A 26,368-nucleotide genomic window follows, 5' to 3' on the forward strand; every position below is an offset into this window, starting at 1 on the left:
TCATGATTTCTGATGATCTCATATGACAGTCTACATTCCACTGCACGGTTTCAAAGTCTGTCACATGCACAGGATTTCTCTCAGTATACACATTGTAGAGATACAATTTCCTAAAATATTATCAAGCCTGATTGCATGAGAATGTTGTGTAAATTGTTATAATATATGAGGTAACTGATCAGGACAAACAGAACCATGTTTATTACTATAAGTTATTCCTTTTTTAGTTTCTCTTTTTGCACTGTTATTCTTTATTGCATAGAACTATATGGAGGACATACAACTGGCAACAGGCAATCACAAAGCAATGTCCTATGAATTCTCTGATGTTTAACAAAAACAAACAAGTGAAAAAAGCTTTTCCACAATTGCTGCACCCATAGAGCCTCTTTTGTATGTTTTTTTATGAACATTGAGTCTTGACTATGCACTGATACTTTCCCACATTCATGACATTTGTAGGATTCCTCTCCTGTGTCAATTCTCTAATGGATAATTAGATAAATTTTACTCAATGAGAATTTAATTTTCACATTCAGTATATGCAAATATAGTCTTTTCTGACAAATCACTGATGTTCCATGAGGAATATCTTTTTTTAAAATAGAAACACAGACATACATCTACAGACAGACTAAAAGAGAGAAATGAGACGCATCAACTCATTGTTCTGACACTTCAGTTGTTTATAATTGCTTTCTCATACATACCATAACTAAAGGGCTCCAGCTGAGCAAGGAGCCTCTTCCTCAAGGTAGCAACCTTGCGTGTAAACCAGTGACCATGAGGTCATGTTTATGATCTAATGCTCAAGCCAGCAAACTTCTGCTTAAGCTGGTGAGCCTGCACTCAAGCTGGCGACCTAGGAGCTTCAAACCTAAATCCTCAGCATCCCAGCTCAAACTCTATCCAAAGCACCTGCACCTGATCAGACCATCATGCATATCTTCTCAAAGCCTTCACCAAAATACCTGACTTGTGTTGGTACACTGTGCAAGCAGTAAACCTGGAATGTTGAGGTCCCTCGTTTGAAATCCTGGGCCTGCCTGATCAAGGCACATATGGGAAGCAACTTGTGGAAGTTGATGCTTCCAGCTCTGCTCCTGCACCGATCTTATCTTTTATTTAAAATTTAAAAATTCTTCTAAAAATGGAGTTTTACAATAATCACTGCATTTGTATAATTTCTAAGAGGTTGCATATATATATATATATATATATATATATATATATATATATAGATAATACTCTTCATGGGGAAGCCTTTCCCACGTTCATTGCATATTCATGGTTTCACTAAGGAATGAGCATGCTTCTGTACAGTTAGATCACTCTTCCTGTGAAAAACATTCCTACATACAGTACATACAAAGAACTTTTCTATGAGTCCTTTGATGTACAGTCAGTCGATGCTTCACTGCAAAGCCTTTCCCACATTCACAGCATACATACATACAGCTTTTCTCCTGTATGAATCCTTTGATGTACAATCAGTCGGCGTTTCTCTATAAAGCCTTTCCCACACTCACTGCATACATACAGCTTCTCTCCCATATGAATCATTTGATGTTTAATCAGATTACTCTTCTCTGAAAAGCCTTTCTTACACTCATTGCATACATATGGCTTTTCTCCCGTATGAGTCCTTTGATGTCTAATCAAACTACTCTGCTGTGAAAAGCCTTTCCTACATTCACTGCATACATTCGGCTTCTCTCCTGTATGAATCATTTGATGTCTACTCAGACTGCTCTTCCCACACTCACTGCATACATACGGCTTTTCTCCTGTATGAGTCCTTTGATGTATAATCAGGTTAATTTTCACTGAAAAGTCTTTCCCACACTCACTGCATACATATGGCTTCTCTCCCGTATGAGTCCTTTGATGTATAATCAGACTACTCTGCTGTGAAAAGCCTTTCCCACACTCACTGCATATATACGGCTTCTCTCCCGTATGAATCCTTTGATGTATAATCAGATGAGTTTTCACCGAAAAGTCTTTCCCACACTCACTGCATACATATGGCTTCTCTCCCGTATGAGTCCTTTGATGTATAATCAGGTTAGTTTTCACTGAAAAGCCTTTCCCACACTTACTGCACACATACGGGTTCTCTCCTGTATGAGTTTGCTGATGATTGCTGAGCTGATACCTATAAATGTAACATTTCCTACATTCACTACATGTGTAAGGTTTCTTTCCCACATGAGTTTTCTGATCTATATTCAACTGTGATTTATTGAAGGTTTTATTATATGTATTGTATTCACTCTGATTCAGTTCTGTATGAATTTTTTCACTGGATTTTCCGTAGAAAGCTTTTCCACATAGACTGCATCCATAAGTTTTCTCTCCACTATGAATTCTCTGATGATCAGTGAGCTGAGCCATCTTGACTAAAGTTATCCCACATTCAGTGCATGTGAGGGCTTCCTCTCCATTGTCAGTTCTCTGTTGCTGAATGACCTGTGACTTATTTTCAATGGACTTGGTACTGGAATGCAACCTAATTTCAGTGTAGAATTGTTCATGGATATGACATATAATGGATGTTCCATCTTCATTCAAGGGAACAGAGTTCTTTAAATTAAAACTTCCAGTTTGGTTTTCAAAACTTAATTTTGATTTTAAAGGTTTTCCACATATCTCCAACATATCACAGTGTTGCCTCAATAGGGACTGGCTTTCCCTTTGATTAACAATATTTGCAAACATATCATGTTCGTAGCATTGTTCTCCACTCTTCTCAGTGGCTGGACTTTGGAAAGGACTCTGCAAAGGCACATTAACTTTCTGGATTTCTAGGAAAGAAGAGAAGAGCAAATCATCCTATAATCTTTCATAATCTTAGTTTGAAATTAAAATTTGTTATGAAATAACTTTCTGTAAAGTAACTCTTCAGTAATACCCCACGGGTTGTAAAAAAAGAAATATACTTAATCATCCAGATTCTAGACAGAGCCTGTAAACCTCTTGAACTTTCCTATATAATAAGAGCATATTTTATTTAAAAAGTTCTTTCATTTTCATTGTTTTCTGTTATTTCTTTTAAGGTGAGACATGCGGAAATGATAAGCCATACTCCTGCATGTGCTCTGATTTGGATCCACCTGGCAACTCCATGTGAATCCGATGCTAAATGAGCTATTATTAGTGCCTGATAAAAGTGTACACTGACAGACCAGGGCATCCTGAACTCCTGGTGCCATACTAGAACAAAGGCAGCCACTGCCTATGAAAGGGAAAGAGAGGAGAGAATGAGTAGAGGATGCGCAAGAAAAGCAGATGGTTACTTGTCCTATGGGAGACAGGCGGCTGGTGGGATCGTTGTAGCCTAAGGTTTGGTTTGGGACTGAGCCTTTCCCTCTCTTTTAATACTGAGATCTTTTCAACACTAAGCTTTTCCCCACACCCTTGAATCTTGCATGACATAGGGTGGTGCACTCTTATGAGGAATCCAATTTATGCATAAGATGAGTAGCTTTGTATCAGACTTCGTATTTGTATATTGGCTTAAAGGCTTTAAATTGTCTATGCTATATAATAAAGCAAAGACCAGGGGCTCTCTATCTGATCTTGCCATCAGCATTGCAGAGGCCTTCTGATCCCATCCTTTTTTTAAATTCTGCGCTGTTCTCCCTCAGTACCCAGAATTACTATCTGTGGTGGTTCATGACAAATGGTGGCCAACAAGGGGCACGATTACAAGAAAACTAAACTAAAGGCAGGTGACGGAACTACCCAATTGTGCAGTGAGTTAATAAAATTTTGGGGGAGAGTAGAGTCAGGAGTAATAAATTATGGGACAGTTAGGGTCAAAAGTAAAGGACCTTTTTGTAGAAATGTTTCCATATGAAGATGAATCATTGTCTGAAGAGTATCAGGGTGAGCTGGAAACGAAGGGATGTCAATATGAGAACTTGGATGACTCGGGGGATAAAAATTTTGCAGTTATGGCTGCCTTAACTGTGGGGCCTCTGCCACCCTCGGCTCCTTCCTACATTCAACCCTCTGCTCCTCCGTACCATTATCAGGCTGATTCCAGAGTCAAGACCTGGGAAATCCCTGTCCCAAAAATCTATAGACCAGACTTAAGATACAGGGGCCAAAATGGAGGAATTCAGCAATATTAGGCAAGGTGCTGATGAGCAGTATCAAGAATATATTTCGCCTGACCAGGTGGTGGCGCAGTGGATAGAGCACTGGACTGGGATGTGGAAGGACCCAGGTTCGAGACCCCAAGGTCACCAGCTTGAGTGCGGGCTCATCTGGCTTGAGTAAAGAGCTCACCAGCTTGGACCCAAGGTCGCTGGCTCCAGCAGGGGGTTACTCGGTCTGCTGAAGGCCCACGGTCAAGGCACATGTGAGAAAGCAATCAATGAACAACTAAGAAGTCGCAACGCGCAACGAGAAACTGATGATTGATGCTTCTCATCTCTCTCTGTCCCTGTCTATCTCTGCCTCTGTAAAAAAAAAAAAAAAAAAAAAAAAAAAAAAAAAAAAAAGAATATATTTCACGGCGACTAATTCAGGGATTTGAAAGAATAGTGGTAGAAAAAGGAGTTTATATCAGAATATGTACTGATATCAGGCCTTCATACATGCAAGGTCTTGCTTTTGCCACACAGGTGTTAAGGCAAGAATTCCAGAATATTTTGATAAAAGGGAAAACAAACAAAAGAGGGAAAGTCAGGGAAATACTTATACCCATGGATCTTGTTTCTAATGCAGGGATTTGGGGTATTTTGCTAGAAACTGCCTTGTTCCCCCCAAATATCATCCTCAGCCTCTTTTTCAAGCCTGGCTGGGATACAGACATTTGCCCACACAGTAAAAAAGGGAAACACTGGGCAAACAAGTGTAAGTCTAAATATAATGCTAAGGGGCAAAGGATTCAGAGAGGCCGCAGTGGCGGTAGGAACAGTTGTGTGGATGTGGTGTGGCTTGGCTTGGCACAGCAGTTCCAGGGTGCAGGCAAGTGGGCAGAGCAGCAGATGGTGCCCAGGCTGCCAGACTCATTGGGGTTCTCAGCCACCCATGCCTTTCAATAGGCAGCTCGCACCTGCTCAAGAAAGGCATGCCACTCTGCGTCTGACCTCCAAGCATAGACTGGCCCCCAGAGATGATGTCTGTAGCTGAATGGTGGGTAATTCAGGGAGGCGAACGCCGGAGCCTTCCCCCCAATAAACTAAGCCTGCCACTCAGCTTGGGTTAAGATAGAAGGATTTAGGTTGCCAGACACAGCAGCTATTAGAATTTGAAAATGATTAGAAAACTCAGATGCTTTTCAAAATTACAGATTTTTCTTACTGTCTCTTTTTTTTTTTTTTTTTTTTTTTTTTTGTATTTTTCTGAAGCTGGAAACGGGGAGGCAGTCAGACAGACTCCCGCATGCGCTGGACTGGGATCCACCCGGCATGCCCACCAGGGGGCGATGTTCTGCCCATCCAGGGCATTGCTCTGTCATGACCAGAGCCACTCTAGTGCCTGGGGCAGAGGCCAAGGAGCCATCTCCAGCGCCCAGGCCATCTTTTGCTCCAATGGAGCCTTGGCTGCGGGAGGGGAAGAGAGAGACAGAGAGGAAGGAGAGGGGGAGGGGTGGAGAAGCAGATGGGCACCTCTCCTGTGTGCCCTGGCCAGGAATCGAACCCGGGACTTCCGCACGCCAGGCCGACGCTCTACCACTGAGCCAACCGGCCAGAGCTAATTTTCTTCAATGTTTTAGTTCTTTAATATTTTAGCTACAATCCTCTTAACTATCATTTTATTTCTTTCCTATTCTATGCCTTGAAAGAGGGCAAAGGGAATGCCTATTTGGGTATGGCTAATCAGAATTTTCATGAGGCCACCTCGAAATTTTTCGAGAGAATTCTATTTGGTTTTATCCTTCTTGGGTTCCCTCTTTAAAAATAGCCCTAAGTAAAATCAAACAGGTAGCTTTCTGATCTTTAAAATCCCGAGTTTCACTCTTGATTTATGTGATTTTTTTTTTTTTTTTCATTTTTCTGAAGCTGGAAACGGGGAGAGACAGTCAGACAGACTCCTGCATGCGCCTGACCGGGATCCACCCGGCACGCCCACCAGGGGTGACGCTCTGCCCACCAGGGGGCGATGCTCTGCCCCTCCGGGGCATCACTCTGCCGTGACCAGAGCCACTCTAGCGCCTGGGGCAGAAGCCAAGGAGCCATCCCCAGCGCCCGGGCCATCTTTGCTCCAATGGAGCCTTGGCTGCGGGAGGGGAAGAGAGACAGAGAGGAAGGAGGGGGGGGGGAGTGGAGAAGCAAATGGGCGCTTCTCCTATGTGCCCTGGCCGGGAATCGAACCCGGATCCCCCACACACCAGGTCGATGCTCTACCGCTGAGCCAACCGGCCAGGGCTGATTTATGTGATTCTTGTTTGTGAAGTCTTTGTGTAATGTCTAAATGTGATTTTTTTAAAGCCTGAATTAAGTTCTTGCATGTAAAAATTGAAAATGCCAGCTCTAATATTCAAAAAATAAAATTCATCCCTACAAAATTTTAATTGTAATTAGAACAAGTAAAGCACACTCATTTAAATTTAAATAAAGTGGAATGTGGATCCTAAAGACTTGATAATTTAGCCAGGCTGCTCCAGGCTAAAGTTGCAGCTGCTCCAGGGCTTGAAGCAGCATGGATTTGCATAATAAAATAATAAAAGTCACACTAGAATTTTCCAGCCTTAATGTCCTTTTTAAATTGCCTATTAATTAATAAGATAGAGATGTTTTGAAAAATATAGGAGCATTACTAATAAGTCCTAATAATTGGTCAGTGCTCAAATGCTTAATCAAGAATTTTTACCCACTAAAGAATTAGAGTATGAAAATTTAGCATAGGGACTTTAGCAGCTCCTGCTACCCCAATAATGCATTGTGCAGACTCAATTACTTAGAAGTCAAATAATCCTGTATAGATAGACCAAGAGCTCCTTTTTCAGAAGAAACTTAAGGTAGCTGCTCAATTAGTATAAGAGCAGTTATAGAAGCACACTGAACCTTCTAATAGCCCATAGAATATGCCTATATTTGTTATTAAAAAGAAATAAAAAACTAAAGGCTATTGCAAAATTTAAGAGCAATAAGTAAAACTATAGAAATTATAGGTCCTCTCCAGCTAGGACTCCCTGCTCCTACTGCCATTCCACAGAATTTTCACCTTGTAGTTATTGACTTGGATTGCTTTTTTACTATTCCTTTAAGCCCTCATGATTGCAAGTGTTTTGCATTCAGCATTCCTTCACTTAGTTTCCAAGCTCCCATGGAGCAATAGCAGTGTAGAGTTTTGCCTCAAGGTATGGCTAACAGTCCTATCTTGTGCCAAAAATATGTTGCTCAAGCTATCTCCAGTAAGAAGGCAGCACTCTAAGGCGTACATAATTCACTATATGGATGATATTCTTATTGTTCATCCAGATAAAGACACTGTGCTGACCATTTTGCAACAACTAGAATATTCATTGAAAGAATCAGGACTTTATATAACTCCTGAAAAAATACAGTAATCTTTACTTTTCTTACTTAGGATTAATGAACAACAAATTCTTCCACAGAAACTAGAAATCTAGATGAATTATCTGCAAACTTTAAATGATTTTCAGAAATTTTTAAGAGACTACAATTGGCTTAGACCTTCCTTGAAATTAACTACCGGGGAGCTGAAGCCACTTTTTGATATTCTCCCTGAAGATTTAGCACAAGGGAATGCCCTTAGTGCAGATTGTTAAATCCTGTCCAAAGTGTCCTATACTACAATCTGTCCCTTCATTAAGAATTAAGCCTCAAGGACTCCTACCAGGACAATCTTGGCAAATGAATGTTATATACCTTCATTTGCAAACAGTCCTTTGTCCACATTACAGTGAATACTTATTATGGATTTATAGTAGCCTCTGCCAGAACAAGTAAGGCTACTAAGCATGTTTTATCTCATTCTTTGTACGTATTTTCTACTTTAGGACTTCCTAAACTGATTAAAACTGATAATATTCCTACTTATGTAGGAAAAGCACTTACTATATTTTGTCAAACCTTTCAAATTATGGGTATTTCTTACAATCTTTAAAGTCAAAGCATTATTAAAGTGTACCCAGCAAATATTTAAGGTCATTTTAAAAAAATATAAAAGGGGGAGTCACATCCTAAAACTTCTGCAAATCTTATTATGCTTTTTATTTAAAACATTTTTTCATTTTTCTGAAGCTGGAAACAGGGAGAGACAGTCAGACAGACTCCCGCATGCGCCCGACCGGGATCCACCCGGCATGCCCACCAGGGGCGACGCTCTGCCCACCAGGGGGCGATGCTCTGCCCATCCTGGGCGTCGCCATGTTGCGACCAGAGCCACTCTAGCGCCTGGGGCAGAGGCCACAGAGCCATCCCCAGCGCCCGGGCCATCTTTGCTCCAATGGAGCCTTGGCTGCGGGAGGGGAAGAGAGAGACAGAGAGGGAAAGCGCGGCAGAGGGGTGGAGATGCAAATGGGCACTTCTCCTGTGTGCCCTGGCCGGGAATCGACCCGGGTCCTCCGCACGCTAGGCCGATGCTCTACCAATGAGCCAACCAGCCAGGGCCTAAAACATTTTTTAAATGCTGATGTAAGGATTATTCAGCAGCTGAAAGACTCTGGAATCCTACAAGAGATGTCAGACCTTTCTTCTGCAAACTTCTACCCTCTTTTATAATCCAGCTAATAATGCTGTTTATTTTTTTCCAATCAGCTCCAAATATAAAGTTTATATAGGCGGATGAGAAAAAAGTTTATATAGGCAGATGAGGACCCTCAAACCCCTCAGCAAGATCTTCTGAGCATGGCTTTTAAAGTCTATAATGACCAAGAGGAAAAGAAAAGGCAGACAGAGCTCAAAAGAGATCAGGCAAAATACCAGCTCTTGTCATATGCCTTTAAAGTCTCCAATGCCCCAAAGGAGCCTCATGGAACTCCATCAGAGCCCTGTTTCAAGAGTGGAAAGGAAGGTCATTAAGGCAAAGACTACCTGGCTTCTCAGCCCCCATCAGGGCTATATTGTAGAAAAAGGGGACACTGGAAGGTAAGCTGCCCCCTCGCTCTTCTAAGGGAGGGTTGTTTCCTCCAGCCCTGCTCCAGCCACCTTTGATCTAGCCTTGTCCAGACTGCCGAGACTTGCCACTAAAGGATAAAGGTGCACAGGGCCATAAGCCCCCTCTCACGTCACTGTAGATGAGCCTAGAGCCCTGGTCAGCAAACTGCAGCTCGTGGGCCACATGTGGCTCTTTGCTCCCTTGAGTGTGGCTCTTCCACAAAATACCACATGCAGGCACTACCTCAATATGGAATGTACCTACTTATATAGTTTAAGTTTAAAAAATTTGGCTCTCAATAAAAATTTCAATTGTTGTACTGTTGATATTTGGCTCTGTTGACTAATGAGTTTGCCGACCACTGGCCTAGTGTATTTCTTTCAAGTAGCAGGTAAATTAATCTCATTTCTTATGGACATGAGGGCCAATTACTATGTCTTGCCTGAATATTTGGGTTTTTATTCATCCCTCGAAGATCTGTATTGTGGGTGTTGACAGTCTTATTTTCTGCTGCTTTTCTTAATATATAATGCCTCCTTTATTCCTCTTGATTCAAAGCCCCATGCCTATTTTAGGCTGGGACCTGCTCCTAATTCAGGTAAGTTTACCTCTGCCACCCAGCATAATGTATCCCAAGGTTTTCTTCAGCACCCCATGGGGGAAAAGCTCCAGGGAAAGGCCCTCTGGGTTCATCTATCCAGTTAAAAGAAAACGGAGGCTCCATCTACATACGTGCTACAGATGGCTTTTCCAGTCTACCTGAATCATTGCCAGCTAGAAACAGTGGTCATTTGGGTCCTAGACTCTAGCTGCAAAGTGTGAAAATGTGACCACAATTTCAGTGCCTTGTGGACTTTTCCTGAATGTGTGTGACTCCTATTTTTTGGGACAGTTCTCAGACTGAAGTGGGGTTGGGTTGCATTTACAAATAATATGAAGTGGTGATGGTGTCAACATGGACTTGGTGAAATTATATTAACATGTTAAGGACATTTAAGATTGTAAGAAATTTATTTTAGATCTTGCTGTATTAGTTAAAAATTTGCTTAAAGGCTTTAATCCTTGTAATGTATTAAGACAATTATTTCGGTGTCTGTTAACATTGGCTATGCTAATTTTCTGTTTATTTTGTATTTTTCCTACCTGCCTCTGTATTAGAATCTGGGAAATCAGACAAGTGAAAATCTCAGCACATGAGCTAAATATAAAAAATATAAAAAGGGGCATATGTGGGAGACAAGCTCTGGGCTGGCGGGGTCGTTGTAGCCTAAGGCTTGGTTTGGGACTGAGCCTTTCCCTCTCTTTTAATACTGAGATCTCTTAACACTAAGATCTTTTAATACTTAGATTTTTTTAACTATTTTTTTTCAACACTAGGGTTTTCTCCACACTCTTGACTGTTGCATGATGTAGGGTGGTACACTTTTATGAGGAATCCAATTTATGCCTCAGTTGAGTGGCTTTGTATTACAGATTTCCCTATTTGTATATTGGCTTAAAGGCTTTAATTGTCTACGCTATATAATAAAGCAAAGATCGGGGCTCTCTCACTCTGATCTTACCATCAGCATTGCAGAAGCCTCCCAATCCCATCCTCTTTTCTTGGTGAGTCTATTTTCTTAATTCCACACTGTTTTTCCTCAACACCTGGAATTAATAGCTGTGCTGGTTCATGGCATCTCCAGAGTGCTCTGACCAGGAATCGAATCTGGGGTATGCATATGCGAGACGACACTCTAACCTCTGAGTCATCAACCAGGACCAAAACAATTCCTTTCAATAACTGCTGAGATTATGCTACTGATAACATATCCTCAGGATGGCACTTGGGAAAAGAAATGCCTTCACATGGCTGTTCTCTTGCTTGGAAAATGTGGCCACCTCATTCATTCACAAATTCTACAACCAGCAATGGGATCCTAAAAAATCAAATAGGCAGACAAACTACCGGCAGCCATATGGATTACAAGGCTCAATACAGAACCAACCTGGATGCAACCAGAATACAGAGTATGCTAGTCTGACGAGAACAAATGACATTGAAGGACACAGAATGTTGGGAGACTGGTCTTTGTATTGGGCTTAGTGAAGACAAGGTGAACTTTGTTCCTGACACTGAGTTTGTAAAACCCTCGTAATTTCAGAAGTGAGAAGAGTATATTTATTCTGCATAAAAGAACATTTCAAAAAAAGCTGAGTGTATGCTACTGAGCAGACTAAGCACAGGGCTCCTACATGGCCTCAGGATGCAGCCAGTTACCAGAAGGACCAAAGAGTGGAAGGTTTACCTTCAGCCCCATCAACTGTCCTCTAGGAAAGAAGAGATGGCCTAAAACTATAAACTCTTATGAAAATCATTATTCTTATCTGATCAGGTTTTGGGTGAGTTAACATATCCCTGTGCCTGGTACATGGTTCATCTCAGTTCCATGGGCAGAGAAAGGCCTGTACTCAGGAATACTTCAGACCTTGTCTTATGTACTTATTCATCTGTCTTCTATAAAATAAATGAGTAAACATTCGTATTCCTTTGCTTCTGTAACCAGCTCTAGGAAATTAATTGAATTCAAGGAAGGGTTCATAAGAACCTCTAACTTATCCAACTGGTCAGAAGCACAGGTTATAATCTGAACACACAAATTGACATCACAAGTGGAGGAAGTCTTGTGGAACTGAACTCTTAACTGGTAGGTTCTGACACTAGTTCTAAGTAGACAGTATCAGAACTGAATAAATTTTTAGGACACCCAGTTTAGTAACTACCCAGTGGAAGAAACCTGAAGCGAAGGAGTAAAGGCAATCAGTCTGTGAAAAATAGTAAGAGATGCAATGGAAACCAAAACAGTGGAGGTTATCAGAAAATATGGGTGGGGAAAAATTAGGTTTATAACTGCTAATATTGGAAAAGATATAATAATAATAATAATATTAATTATAGCACTGGCTGGTTGACTCAGTATCACAGCATCAGCCTGGCATGTGGATGTGTCCAGTTTCATTCCCAGTCAGGGAACACAGAAGTGCCCGTCTGCTTCTCCACCCATCTACCTGCTCTTGTCACTTTATTCCCTCTTTTAATTCCTTCCTGCAGACATGGCTTCATTGGAGCAAGTTGGCCCGGGGCACTTATGATAGCTCCATGGCCTTTACCCCGGGCACTAAAAAATGGCTCTGATTGCAACAGAGCAAGGGGTCCAGGTAGGCAGAACTTTGCCTCCTAGTAAACTTGCCTGGTGGATCCTAGTTTGGGGTACACAGGGGAGTCTGTCTCTGCTTCCCCTCCTCTCATTAAATTAAAAATAAAATAAAGATTATATTTATTGATAGTACAGAGAAGAGAGCTATTGTGGGGCGGAAAGTATCAACTAGTAGTTGTTTCACTTTAGTTTTTCATTGCTTACCGCATGTCTCTTGATCCTGCAAGCCCAGTGCTTTGAATTGGCAACCTCTGCATTGTACATCACTGCTCTATCCACTGAGCCACCACAGGTCAGGCTCAAAACGCAAGCTGATATTTTATTTTTAGACTTTATATGTTGTAGAGAGATGGGGGAGGAGCAGAAAGCTTCAAGTTGCACATGTGCCCTGACCAGTCAACCCCGTGGTTTACCAGCCAGCAACCTTAGTGTTCCCGGTGAGCTTTCTCCACTGGGACACCACAGGTCAAGCTCAGAACGCAAGTTGTTTGTTTTTTTTTTTCTGACAGAGAGAGTCAGAGAAGGGGATAAATGAGTATAGACAGGAAGGAAGAGATGAGAAACATCAATTCTTCATTGTGGCACCTTAGTTGTTCATTGATTGTTTTCTCATATGTGCCTTAACCATGGGGATACAGCAGACCGAGTGACCCCTTGTTCAAGCCATCGGAACCCACCTGGGTTCAAAGCTGGTGAGCTTTGGCCTGACCTGTGGTGGCGCAGTGGATAAAGCGTCGACCTGGAAATGCTGAGGTCGCCGGTTCGAAACCCTGGGCTTACCTGGTCAAGGCACATATGGGAGTTGATGCTTCCAGCTCCTCCCCCCTTCTTTCTCTCTATCTCTCTCTCTCTCTCCTCTCTAAAAATGAATAAATAAAATAAAATAAAATAAAAAAAAAAAAAAAAAAAAAGCTGGTGAGCTTTGCTTAAACCAGATGAGCCCATGCTCAAGCTGGTGACCTCAAGATCTCAAACCTGGGTCTTCCAAGTACCAGTCCGATGCTCTATCCACTGCGCAATTGCCTGGTCAGACAGAATGCAAGTTTTAAAGACATAAAGCAATCACATCATGTTGGCAAAAATCAGAGTTATGGAACACATTAAAGAGTCAGAAGAAGACAAACTTTCAATCAAGATGATAGCATATCATGAAAATCAGTGCAGGAGCAGCTGCCATTTCATATGACAGGAAACTTAGAATTATCTGGCACTTCAGGTCATCAAAATTTGATGGAAAGGAAATATTATGTTAATGTTCTAACAATAAATAATAAATGCAATCAAGAAAACAATTCCAGGCCCTGGCCGGTTGGCTCAGCGGTTGAGCGTCGGCCTAGCGTGCGGAGGACCCGGGTTCGATTCCCGGCCAGGGCACACAGGAGAAGCGCACATTTGCTTCTCCACCCCTCCGCCGCGCCTTCCTCTCTGTCTCTCTCTTCCCCTCCCACAGCCAAGGCTCCATTGGAGCAAAGATGGCCCGGGCGCTGGGGATGGCTCTGTGGCCTCTGCCCCAGGTGCTGGAGTGGCTCTGGTCGCAACATGGCGACGCCCAGGATGGGCAGAGCATCGCCCCCTGGTGGGCAGAGCGTCGCCCCTGGTGGGCGTGCCAGGTGAATCCCGGTCGGGCGCATGCGGGAGTCTGTCTGACTGTCTCTCCCTGTTTCCAGCTTCAGAAAAAAAAAAAGAAAACAATTCCATTTTCTGCATAATAAGGAAGAAAATAACACACAGGTTTAATTTAAGAAAGGCTAGACTGACAGGGCCGTGGTACAGAAAATAGAGCATCAGACTGGAATGCAGAGTACCTAGGTTCTAAACCCCGATGTTGCCAGTTTCAGCGCAGGCTCACCAGTTGAGCGTGAGGTCACTGGCTTGAGCATGAAATTATAAACATGACACCAGGGTTGCTAGTTTGAACAGATGGTCACTGTCTTTAAGCCCAAGGTCACTGCCTTGAGGCCAAGGTCACTGGCTTTAGCAAGGAGTCACTCACTCTGCTGTAGCCCCCCAGTGAAGGTACCTATAAGAAAGTTATCAATGAATAACTAGGGAGCTGCAACAAAGAACTGATACTTCTTATCTCTCTCCCTTCCTGCATGTCCTTATCTTTCCCTCTCTGTCTCTCTCTCTGTCACACACACACATACAAATAAATAAATAAAGGCTGAAATGTTTTATTCTAAATCTTAGAAAATGTCCTTGGACAAAATCAAAGACCTAATTTAAAAAAAGAACACCAAATAATCCTAGATTAGTATGAAGAGTTCATTGTAGACAAAATTATTAACCAATGAGATAGAGTCAATGTAATCACTGTTGAAACACTAGCTGTTTAGTTTTCCAGAAATTGACAGGCTGATATTAAAATTCAAATAGAAATTGAAAATTCCAAATGTCAAAATGATCTCTATGTCTCTTCATTTGTAGTTTTCTGAAGTGAGAACTGGGAAGGCAGGGAAACACTTTTACATGTGGACAACCAAGATCCACCTGGTATGCCCACCAGGGGGCGATGATCTGCTGTTGTGGGCCATATATGGCAAAAACCCTTTGTAGACTCAAGGCTTAGCAAAAGGCTAAATTCTCCCCTCTCCCCCTCCATATTGGCTATGATGCTGAGTATTTGCACCCACTTCACTTGCTTGCTTAAGTTGCTGGGAGCAATTTACATGCCCTTCCTCTTACTCTGTTTGTTCAGATGTTGGTTGCTTTCGCTTATGCATGGTGGGGGGATTCCTGTTTATGCCTTGAGAGAGTTCCTGTTTTAGCCTCAGGTGTGTAACTTTGTATCAAGGACTTCCTTGATTTGCATATGGCTATATAATAAAGCAAACTGGGGTTATTGGGCACTCGGATATTGCCATCAGCATTTGAAGAGTCTTCTGAGTCCCATCTTTTTTATTAAGTGTTTCCTTAATTCCACACCGTTCTTAGGAGCCGTGCTGGTCTGCAGCAAGTGGCGCCCAAACAGAAGACTTGAGTATGAGGAAACTAAAACTGAAGGCAGGTGATGGAACTGCCCAAGTGAAGTGCGCACAGTGAGTAAAGAAAATTGGGGGGAAAAGTATAATCAGGAGTAAAATATTATGAAACAGGGTAAAAAATAAGGGATCTTTTTGTAGAAATGTTTCTGTATGAAGACAAAAAGTTGTCTGAAGAGTATCAGGGTGAGCTGGAAACAGAAGGATGTGAATACAAGGATAACTTGGAGTCGGAGGATGACAGGGGGGATAAAAAATCCATGGCTATGGCTGCCTTAGCCATGGGGCCTCCACTGCCCTCAGCTCCATCCTACGTTCAACCCTCTGCTCCTCCGTTCCCTTATCAGGCTGATTCCGGGGTCTATAGCTCAAAATCTAGAAAATCCCCTCTCCAACAATCTATAGGCCAGGCTCGAAATAGAGGGAAAACAATAGATAGCTTTACCTGTTTTCCTGTTGTAGAAAGACAGGAAGATACAAGGAGACTAGTGCAAGAACATGAACCTGTACCTTTTAGAGCTCTGAAAGAGCTTGAACCAGCTTGTGTTCAGTAAGGGCCTACTGCCCCTTTTTCACTTTTATTAGATACTATTAGTGCAAAAGTTCTTCCCCCAAATGACTGGAAAGTGATTGTTCGTGATTGTCTCTCCGGGGGTGATTATTTGCTGTGGAAGTTGGACTTTCATGAAGGGGCTGTTGAAGTAGGAGAAAAATCTCAGCATAGTCAACCTGACCCACAAGTTACAGCAACTATACAATTTGAGAATGGATAGGAGACTCAGGTATTAGAAAAGTTAGCTTTTCCTGTTATGGTCTGATTTTCTTTAATGGGCTAACTACAATCTTCTGAATGATCATTTTGTTTCTTTATTCTTTGCCTGGAAATTGAGGCAGGGGACCTGTGTTGGATCTGACTATAAAAAATATCCCAGCAGCTGCCGAGAACAATTTTCTCGGGGAGATTTTGTTTAGTCCCATCCTTCAGTCCCTCTGTCAGAAAAATGCCCCGACTAATATCAGGCAGGCATCTTTCTAATCTGGTAGTGCTCTGAAATCCCGGGTTTCTCTCTGGTTTGTCTGGTTCATCTAATTCTTGTTTCTGTTTAGTCTTTGTTTAATGTTGTCTAAAATGTGTCTGGTTTTTTTTGTTTGGTTTTTTTTATTTGTATTTTTCTGAAGCCGGAAATGGGGAGAGACAGTCAGACAGACTCCTGCATGCGCCCGACCGGGATCCATCCGGCACGCCCACCAGGGGCGATGCTCTGCCCCTCCGGGGCATCGCTCTGCCGCGACCAGAGCCACTCTAGCACCTGGGGCAGAGGTCAAGGAGCCATCCCCAGCGCCCGGGTCATCTTTGCTCCAATGGAGCCTTGGCTGCGGGAGGGGAAGAGAGAGACAGAGAGGAAGAAGGGGGTGGAGAAGCAAATGGGCGCTTCTCCTATGTGCCCTGGCCAGGAATCGAACCCGGGTCCCCCACACGCCAAGCCGACGCTCTACCCCTGAGCCAACCAGCCAGGGCCAAAATGTGTCTGTTTATAAAGCCTGAATTAAGTTTTTTTGCATGCAAAAATTGGAAATGCTGGCTCTAATATTTAGAAAAAATAAAAAGATTTTATAACTTGTAAGGAGTGCTCATTTAAATTTAAATAGAATAGAATGTAGATCCTTAAGACTTACTGATTTGGTTAGTGCATTGTGAAGCGTGTTCAGAGTTAGGAGCCAAACAGCAATTTAAGTATTAGAATTAATCAAAGTTAAATGTTATACTTGTGTTTTCTGTATGTAAATTGTCTTGTTTATGTGGAAGGTTATATATTCAGTTAGGCAAGACAAAGAAATTGAGCAAAATTAAGCAGGGCCCTAATAAGTCATTTCAAGAATTTGTCTCACAGCTAATTCAAGCAGTCGAAAGAATAGTAGAAAATAAAAATGTGGAAAACATTTTAATAAAACAATTAGCCTATTAAAATGCTAATTCTGTTTGTCAGGCTGCACTTCTGCCTCACCCAAAGACAGGAGATATAGAGGACTATATCAGAATATGCGCCGATGTTGGGCCTTCATATATACAAGGTCTTGCTTTTGCCACAGACGTTACGGCAAGATTTCCAGGATGATATTTTGATAAAGGGCAGAACAAATGAAAGAAGGAAGGTCATGAAAGTACTTCTGCCCATGGATATTGTTTCCAATGCGAGGGTTTGGGGCATTTTGCTAAAAACTGCCCTGCTCCTCCCAGATATCTATCTCGACCTCTCCCTCAAGGGAGAGCTTTAAGGCTCTGGACCTCTGCCCATTTTCTAGGAAAGGGGAACATTGGGTAAATAAGTGTAGGACTAAATATACTACCAGAGGGCAGGGAAACGGACAATGGGGCCCTCCCTAACCCCATCAAACAACAGGTGCGATGTCGGTGTTTCCTCAGCAAATTCTGATTCCAGCAGGCCAAACATTGCCTAACTATCCCAGGCAACAACAGGCAGTGCAGGACTGGACCTCAGTCCCACCTCCCAATTTGTATTAACCACAGAGATGGGACCTCAAGTTATACCCACTGGAATTTTTGGGCCACTTCCCAGTAACACAGTAGGACTCTTGTTATGCAGAAGTAGTTTAACTATGAGAAAATTCTTTGTTCTTCCTGGAGTAATAGACTTGAATTATACAGGGGAAATTAAAGTAATGGTTCACACTCTGAGGAATATAGTCACTATCTCCCCTGACGTGAAAATTGCTCAATTAATCCTTTTACTTCTTTAAAGACAAAACCAAACCCTGCAAAAGTAACCTGGAGAGAATCAAGAATTTGGCTCCACTGATGCGGCCTATTGGATTCAAAAAATAGGTCAGAAATGCCCTGAAATGGAACTAACAATAAATACAAGGGCATAAATTTAAAGGACTTTTAGATACCAAAGCTGATGTATCTGTTATTGCTAAGCTACAATGGCCTCCTTCCTGGCCCACTCATGCAGCAGCCACAGAATTACAACATATAGGGCAGAGTAAATACTTCAACAAAGCTCTAGTTTTTTTACAATGGGAAGATAAAGAAAGTCATTCTGGACTCTTTCAGCCTTATGTGCTCCCTGAATTGCCAGTTAATTTGTGGGGTAGAGATGTTTTGAAAAATATGGAAGCGTTACTAGTCAGTCCTAATGGTTTTAGTCAGTACTCAAATGCTTGATCAGGGATTTTTGCCCATTAAGGGAATAGGGAAAGAACAGTGGGAAATTCTCATTCTCACAGAAGTGACACCCAATACCAGAAGGCCTGGAGTAGGATATCAAAATTTAGAATAGGAGCCTTGGTAGCTCCTGCTACCCCAATAATGCATTGTACAGCCCCAATTACTTGGAAATCAGATAATCCTGTATGGGTAGACCACTGGCCCCTATCTCAGGAGAAACTTAAGGCAGCTGTTCAATTGGTACAAGAGCAGTTACAGCTCGGGCACATTGAACCATCTAATAGTCCATGGAATACGCCTATATTTGTCATTAAAAAGAAATCAAGAAGGCCCTGGCCAGTTGGCTCAGTGGTAGAGCGTCGGCCTGGTGTGCAGAAGTCCCGGGTTCAATTCCCGGCCAGGGCACACAGGAGAAGCACCCATCTGCTTCTCCACCCCTCCCCCTCTCCTTCCTCTCTGTCTCTCTCTTCCCCTCCTGCAGCCGAGGCTCCATTGGAGCAAAGATGGCCCGGGCACTGGGGATGGCTCCTTGGCCTCTGCCCCAGGCGCTAGAGTGGCTCTGGTCGCGACAGAGTGACGCCCTGGAGGGGCAGAGCATCGCCCCCTGATGGGCGTGCCGGGTGGATCCCAGTCGGGCGCATGCGGGAGTCTGTCTGACTGTCTCTCCCTGTTTCCAGCTTCAGAAAAATACAAAAAAAAAAAAAAAAAAAAAGAAAAGAAAATTATTGGAGCAACCATGACAGATCAAGAAATCCAGTCTCATACTATTCATCACCAGAATGCTGCATCCCTGCATAAACAGTTTCAACTTTCTCAGGAGCAGCACGGCACATTGTTAAATCCTGTCCAAGGGGTCCTATACTACAATCTGTCCCTTCATTTGGAATTAACCCTCGAGGACTCCTACCAGGACAACTTTGGCAAATGGATGTTACTCATATACCTTCATTTGGCAATAGTCCTTTGTCCACGTTACAGTGGATACTCGTTCTGGATTTATAGTAGCCTCTGCCAAACAGGAGAGGCTGATAAGCATGTTATAGCTCATTGTCTGTATGCATTTTCTATTATTGGACTTCCTAATGTGATTAAAACTGATAATACTCATACATATGTAGGAAAAGCATTTACTATATTTTGTCAAACCTTTCAAATTACAGGTATTTCTTACAATCTTTAAAGTCAAGGTATTATTAAAGTGTACCCAGCAAATATTTATGGTCAATTTTAAAAAATATAAAAGGGGGAATCATATCCTGGAACTCCTGCAAATCTACCTTATTTTTTAAAAGTTTCTTTTGAATCCTGATGAACAGGAGACGCCAAATCTTTTTCTCCTGCAAACTTCTACCCTTTTTTATTTGATTCAAGCTAATAACACTGTTTTGTCTTTTTCCAAATAACTCCAGATATATAGGCAGATAAGGACCCTCAAACCCCTCAAGATCTTTTTAGCATGGCTTTTAAGGTCTATAATGACCAAGAGGCAGACAAAGCCCAAAAGAGATCAGGTAAAATACCAGTTCTTGGCATACTCCCTTAAAAGCTCCAATGCTCCAAAAGGGCCACATAAGACTCCATCTAGGCTCTGCTTCAATAGTGAAAAGGAAGGTCATTCAGCCAAAGCCTGCCAGGCTTACATGCCTTTGTGAAAAAAAAAGGGACACTGGAAGGTTGGCTTCCCCCCTCACTCCTTTAAGGGAGAGTTTATTCTCTTCCACCCTGCTCCAGCCACCTATGACCTAACCTTGCCCAGACTGCTGGGACTTGCCCCTGAAGGCTAAAGGTGCCCAGGGCCGTCGGCCCCATCTCACATGGACATGCCTAGGGTATTTCTTCCAAGTACCAGGTAAATTGATCTCATTTCTTATGGACACAAGGGCCACTTACAATGTCTTGACTGAATATTCGGTTTTTATTCATTCCCTTGAAGATGTCTGTTGTGGGTGTTGATAGTCCTACTTTCTGCTGCTTTGTTTAATATATAGTGTTTTCTTTATTCCTCCTGCCTCAATGCCCCATTCATATTTTAGGCTGGGACCTACTCCTAATTTAGAGCTGTCTTTCTCCTTTTTGCCAATTTCTATTATGAATTTACTTTTGCCACCCAGCTTAGTGTATCCCAAGGTTCTCTTCACCACACCATGGTTGCAGAGCTCCAGGGAAAAGCACCCTGGTCTCATCTCTCCAGGATGAGGAGAACAGAAGCTCCATCTCCACACATGCTGCAGATGGCTTTTCCAGTCTACCTGAATCGTTACCAGCTAGAAGCAGCAGTCATTGGGACTTGATTCAAGCTGCAAAGTATAGAAAGGTGACAATAATTCCAGTGCCATGTGGACTTTTCCTGGACTCCTGCTGCTTGTGACAGCTGAACTGGGGTTGGGTTGCGTTTGCAGGAATGTGGAATCGTGATGGTACCAACATGGACTTGGTGAAATTACATGAACATGTTAAGGATATTACTCTTTTATAGATTCTTGTTATACTGGCTAAGAATTTGCTTAAAGGCTTTAATCACTGTAATGTATTAGAATGTTTGGATATCTCTTAGCATTGGCTATACTAATTTTGTGTTTACTCTGTTTTTTTTTCAGTCTGCCTCCAAATTAGGATCTGGGAAACTAGGAAATCAGATGAGTGCAAATCTCAGCACACAAATTAAAAATAAAAAAGGGGGATATGTTGTGGACCATAAATGGCACAAAGCCTTTGTAGATTCGAGGCTTAGCAAAAGGCTAAATTCTCCCTCCTCCCCCTCCGTATTGGCTATGATGCTGAATATTTGCAACCACTTCACTTGCTTGCTTAAGTTGCTGGGAGCAATTTACATGCCCTTCCTCTTACTCTTTGTTCAGATGTTAGTTGCTTTCACTTATGCATGGTGAGGGGATTCCTGTTTATGCCTTGGAGAGTTCCTGTTTTAGTCTCAGATGTGTAACTTTATAAAAAGAACTTCATTGATTTGCATATGGCTATATAATAAAGCAAACTAGGGCTATTGGGCACTCAGATATTGCCATCAGCATTTGAAGAGTCCTCCTGGCCCATCTTTTTTAATAAGTCTGTTTCCTTAATTCTGCAACGTTCTTAGGAGCCATGCTGGTCTGCGGCACTCTGCCCATCTGAGGCGTTGCTCCATTGCAACAGGAGCCATTCTAGTACCTGATGCAATGGCCATGGTACCATCCTCAGCGCCTGTGCACACATGCTCCAATAGAGCCTCGGCTGCAGGAGGGGAGGAGAGAGACAGAACGGAGAGGGGGAAGGGTGGAGAAGCAGATGGGTGCTTGTCCTGTCTGCCCTAATTGGGAATGGAACCCAGGACTTCAACATGCTGGGCCAATGCTCGGCCAATGCTCTACCACTGAACTAACCAGCCAGGACTTCAATAATCTTGAAAAGGAAGAACAGACTCAGAGAATTCACTCTTTACAATTTTGAAAGCTGCTACAAAGCTATGGATATAAAAAGCACGATGAAAATGTGTACACATAAAATGTCCCAAAATTGTTACACTGATGGTTGTACAACTAAACAAATAAACTAAAAACATATTAGCTATTTATTTAAGTGGCTAAACTAATTGGTATATGAATTAAACCTAAATAAAACCATTAAGTATATGATGTAAAATCAGAATCTTTAGAAAAACAAAGGCAGAGATAACATGTGCCAAGAAGAAAATCTGATTTAGGAAAACTGAGAAGGATCGCACGTGGAGCACTCGTAAGTTGGGAACAAGTTTGAGCTGGAACTCGTGCTGCATGGTAACAAGATCTATTCTTGTTCATTAAATGAAGCCATACAGGCCTTTAAGAAGAGAGCTACATAGAAAAAAATAAATGAGTAAAACAAAACAAAACAAAACAAAAAGAGCTCAGAAAGTAGAGAACATCATAGGTGATGCTAGGACAGATGAAATTTAAAATGTCTAGTGCAGAATTCTAAATTTTAAAAAGAATGGAAAGAATGTGATTCTTGCACTCACAAAGAATGGGAAGTCGGAGGCCAGCTGTCATGACAATGGGTATGATGCACAGGAAGGAAGCGCACATTAGACAACACGGGGAGACGTCAGTCCATTTCAAAGTACCGATACAGGTTCAACGAGGGGAACTGAGGAAACACTTAACAGTGATGAGAACTGAGTATGAAAAAGCTGGAGAGAAGGGAGGCGAAGAACGACATAAATGCACAATGAAAACCAGACTCTCATGGCATCACAGCATCCAAGGTGTGGATGGATTTTATGGTAGAAAATCACTATTTCCAAACAGGGCACAAAGGCTGAGTGGTAAGAAAATTGATGAATTGATAACTCTATCTTTCCAAAGAGGCCCAGAAAATGGAATTTCTCAGGAAGGGAGGGGATAACACAGGCTGAGACTCTGTGGCCAAAGACAGAGAGTAAAATCTGAGAATGCTAGAACAATAAAAGCACACAAACAAAACTATGATGTAGATGAAATCAATAGGTGTCATTACTCAATGAGAAAAAAGGGGGTATGTTTCCCTCTAAATTTCTAGAAATAAAAAGGGTTCTCATACGTGAAGGGGTAATTTGGTTTCTTTATCCAATGTTACAGGTCTGATGTGTTCTCTGACTAGAGTATGACCTCCTGCCATTCTGCCCCCCAAATTCCCGGCTTGTTGCCACCCACTAACCTGGACAGACTAGATGTTGGGGTTCATCCCCTACTGTCCACGGTTCTTCCTCTCGCTCCAACTTGGAAAGCACAACTGATTTTCTGGATTGATATCCTGCTCAGAGGGAAAAATGACACAAGACTTAAACTTACTGAACTGGGCTGGGGTCGGTCAACAGGAAAAATAGTACATTTTAAGAAATGAACAGGCTTCACATCTGTAAACAAAGCCTTTTGTCTCAGGAAGCAGAATGTTATACCTTCTTGTCTGAGGTAATGGAAGGATCTGAGGTTCTTCCTTTTCAGAGAACTGTAGTTATTCAGGAGAGTTAAGCAACTGAGGGGGAAAAAAGCCACTAGTAGAGCACCTTCTAAGTGACACAGGGGAGCTGTCCTCACCCACTGACACCAGGTGGCTGTAGTTCTCCAACATCACGTCCCGAAACATGTCCTTCTGTTTGGGGTCCAGGAGCCGCCACTCCTCCCGGGTGAAGTTCACGGCCACATCGTGAAACGTCAGGCATCCCTGTATCAACACCGTGCTGTTTAGTGGTGTGATGTGCTTTTGATGATGCAAAAGAAATGTTAGTTTTTCTCCCATTTTACTTGATCTGATAAATGTATAGAGCAAAAAAATTTTATTTTATTATAAAACTGAATAATCACATGCCTAGTAAAATACAAGTTGGAGCAAAAGTAGGTTTAGATTTTTGTGCACAGAAAATACAATCATAAATAATCATACAAAAATAAACTCTATTTTACACATAATAACAACTGCAAACCTACTTTTGCCCCACTGTGTGGTCTGCAATTGTGCATTTAGTCACCTATGCATTCATCTGATCACAAGATCATGCAATGTGAAACAGAAATTGTACTGATATAGTTCAGTATTTCTCAGATTAACTAAGGTAGTTTTTCATATTCCTCTACAAATCCATAATGAAGAAAAAAATTAAAATAAACACAAATGCCTACCCAGGCGGGGACGGAGTGGACAGAACATCAACCTGAGACCTGAAGATCCAGGTTCGAAACACTCAGGTCTCTGGTTTGAGCACCGTTGCTTGCCAGCTTTGGTGTGGGGTGGCCAGCCTGTAAGATCATCAAAATGACCCCATGGCTGCTGTCTTGAGCTTAAGATTGCTGACTTGAGCAGAAGGTAACTGACTTGGTTTAAACCCAACTTCATGGACAAAGTAATTATGAGAAGTAATCAATGAACAACTGATGTATCTCAACTACAAGTGGATGCTTCTCATCTCTCTCCCTTCCTGTCTATATTGCTCCCTCCCACTCTCTCAAAAGAAAAAAAAAAGCCCAAAGTCACCTGAGCCAGGAACATCTTCTACTGCTTGATAAAAGCTGGAAATAGAGATGGTGTGTCTGGCGTGTTATGGGTCTGCTCTAAATTTCAGCTCAGAAACCTGTCTTCACTCAGTGTGATGGCAGAGATACTGACACCCACTTCTAAAATGTCTTCCTGCTCCTCATGATTCTATTGCTCCAGGGAGTCAGGACCTGTGGATTGAGGAGAAAATTCAGTGACTGGTACATCTCCTCTGGGCCCAGATGCACTCACCCTCACACAGTGACCACAGTATCACTAGTGTCCATTTACATCGTGTCCCCGAAGTTTATCCCTCAGGTCAAAAAAGCCTCAGCTTCCAACTGTGGTGGAGGAGCCCCTTATCCTGTGGAGTTTAAGTGGGTGACTGTCAAAGGAGCCCCGGGCTATGACAGCCAGCCCTGCACCATCCTCAGGGGCCGGGGAGTCTCAGGAAAATCACTCACACAAACCTGACCACATGGAAGGAGGGGATGGGGCACTCTTTTCCTTAAACCACATGTGCTCGGATTCCTCCTCAAACGATTCTGCACACCCCATGACTGCACCCATTTCTGGGGGGAAAAAAAGCACTAAACACATCATCAGTGTTGTTTACTTTCTTTTATTATTTTTTTTTTTTTTTGAGAGGGAGAGCTAGGAGGGGAGAGAGAAGAACATAGAGCAGCTCCTGGATGGGCCCTGACTGGGGAATCAACCGGCAACCTTTGCGCTCCAGGATGATGCTCCAACCAATCGAGATCTCTCGTCAGGGCTCATTTCTTTAGAGACAGACAGAGAAAGGGAGAGTAAAAGAAGGAGGAGGGAAGAATTCACATGTTTTTTATTCAGTCGTGCACTCACTGCTACCTTCCTGTGTGTACCCTGGTGGAGAAATGAATCTGCAATTTTGTCACTTCGTAACAAAACTCTTAATTGATTTAGCTAATTTGCCAGAGCCTATTTTTTTTAAATATTTTAAATTATTTATTTACTTACTTATTCATTTTAGAGAAGAGAGAAAGCGAGAGAGAGAGAGACAGAGTGAGAAGGGGGAGGTGGGGCAGGGAGCATCAACTCCCATGTGTGCCTTTACTGAGTAAGCCCTGGGTTTTGAACTAGCGACCTCAGCGTTCCAGGTGGATGCTTGATCCACTGTGCCACCACAAGTCAGAGCCTGATATTTTTTTTAATTTTTTTTTTTTTTATATTTTTCTGAAGCTGGAAACGGGGAGAGACAGACAGACTCCCGCATGCGCCCGACCGGGATCCACCCGGCACGCCCACCAGGGGGCAACGCTCTGCCCACCAGGGGGCGATGCTCTGCCCCTCCGGGGCGTCGCTCTGTCAAGATCAGAGCCACTCTAGCGCCTGGGGCAGAGGCCAAGGAGCCATCCCCAGCGCCCGGGCCATCTTTCCTCCAATGGAGCCTCGGCTGCGGGAGGGGAAGAGAGAGACAGAGAGGAAGGAAAGGGGGAGGGGTGGAGAAGCAAACGGGTGCTTCTCCTGTGTACCCTGGCCAGGAATCAAACCCGGGACTTCTGCACACCAGGCCGACACTCTACCACTGAGCCAACCGGCCAGGACCCAGAGCCTGATTTTTTATTGATACATTTGTGAAAGAGAGAGAGACAGAGAGAGAGAGAGAGAGATTAAAGAGAAAGAATCATAGATCTGATGTTATACCCATTTATGCATTCATTATTTGACTCTAGTATGTGCCCTGAGCAAGGATCAAACTCACAACCTTGTCATATCTGGAGGACAAGCAACAAATGAGTGCACAACTAAAATGGAAAGACTAAGTGGAACAAGGACAAGATGCTTCTTTCTCTCTCGCTCGAATCAATGGAAAAATAAATGCATCGAAACCTACCCAGATAACTAAGTGTGTTAGAGCACCAAACAGAGAAGCCAGAGTTGTGGGTTTCATTCCTGGT

General features: G+C 42.7%; 1 protein-coding gene across 1 annotated transcript; it reads right to left on the reverse strand.

Moving 5' to 3' along the window:
* Positions 1-1,256: 1,256 nt before the first annotated feature.
* LOC136332002 (zinc finger protein 615-like) lies at positions 1,257-24,501 on the reverse strand. Its single transcript, XM_066271229.1, is given in 5 exon segments — positions 1,257-1,454; positions 1,456-2,807; positions 23,118-23,213; positions 23,498-23,624; positions 24,432-24,501. Coding segments are annotated over 5 exon segments (1,692 nt in total). The 5' UTR covers positions 24,447-24,501; the 3' UTR covers positions 1,257-1,352.
* Between the last annotated feature and the right edge of the window lie 1,867 nt (positions 24,502-26,368).

Source organism: Saccopteryx bilineata, chromosome 3 (genome assembly GCF_036850765.1).
Source record: "Saccopteryx bilineata isolate mSacBil1 chromosome 3, mSacBil1_pri_phased_curated, whole genome shotgun sequence".
NCBI classification, from domain to species: Eukaryota; Metazoa; Chordata; class Mammalia; order Chiroptera; family Emballonuridae; genus Saccopteryx; species Saccopteryx bilineata.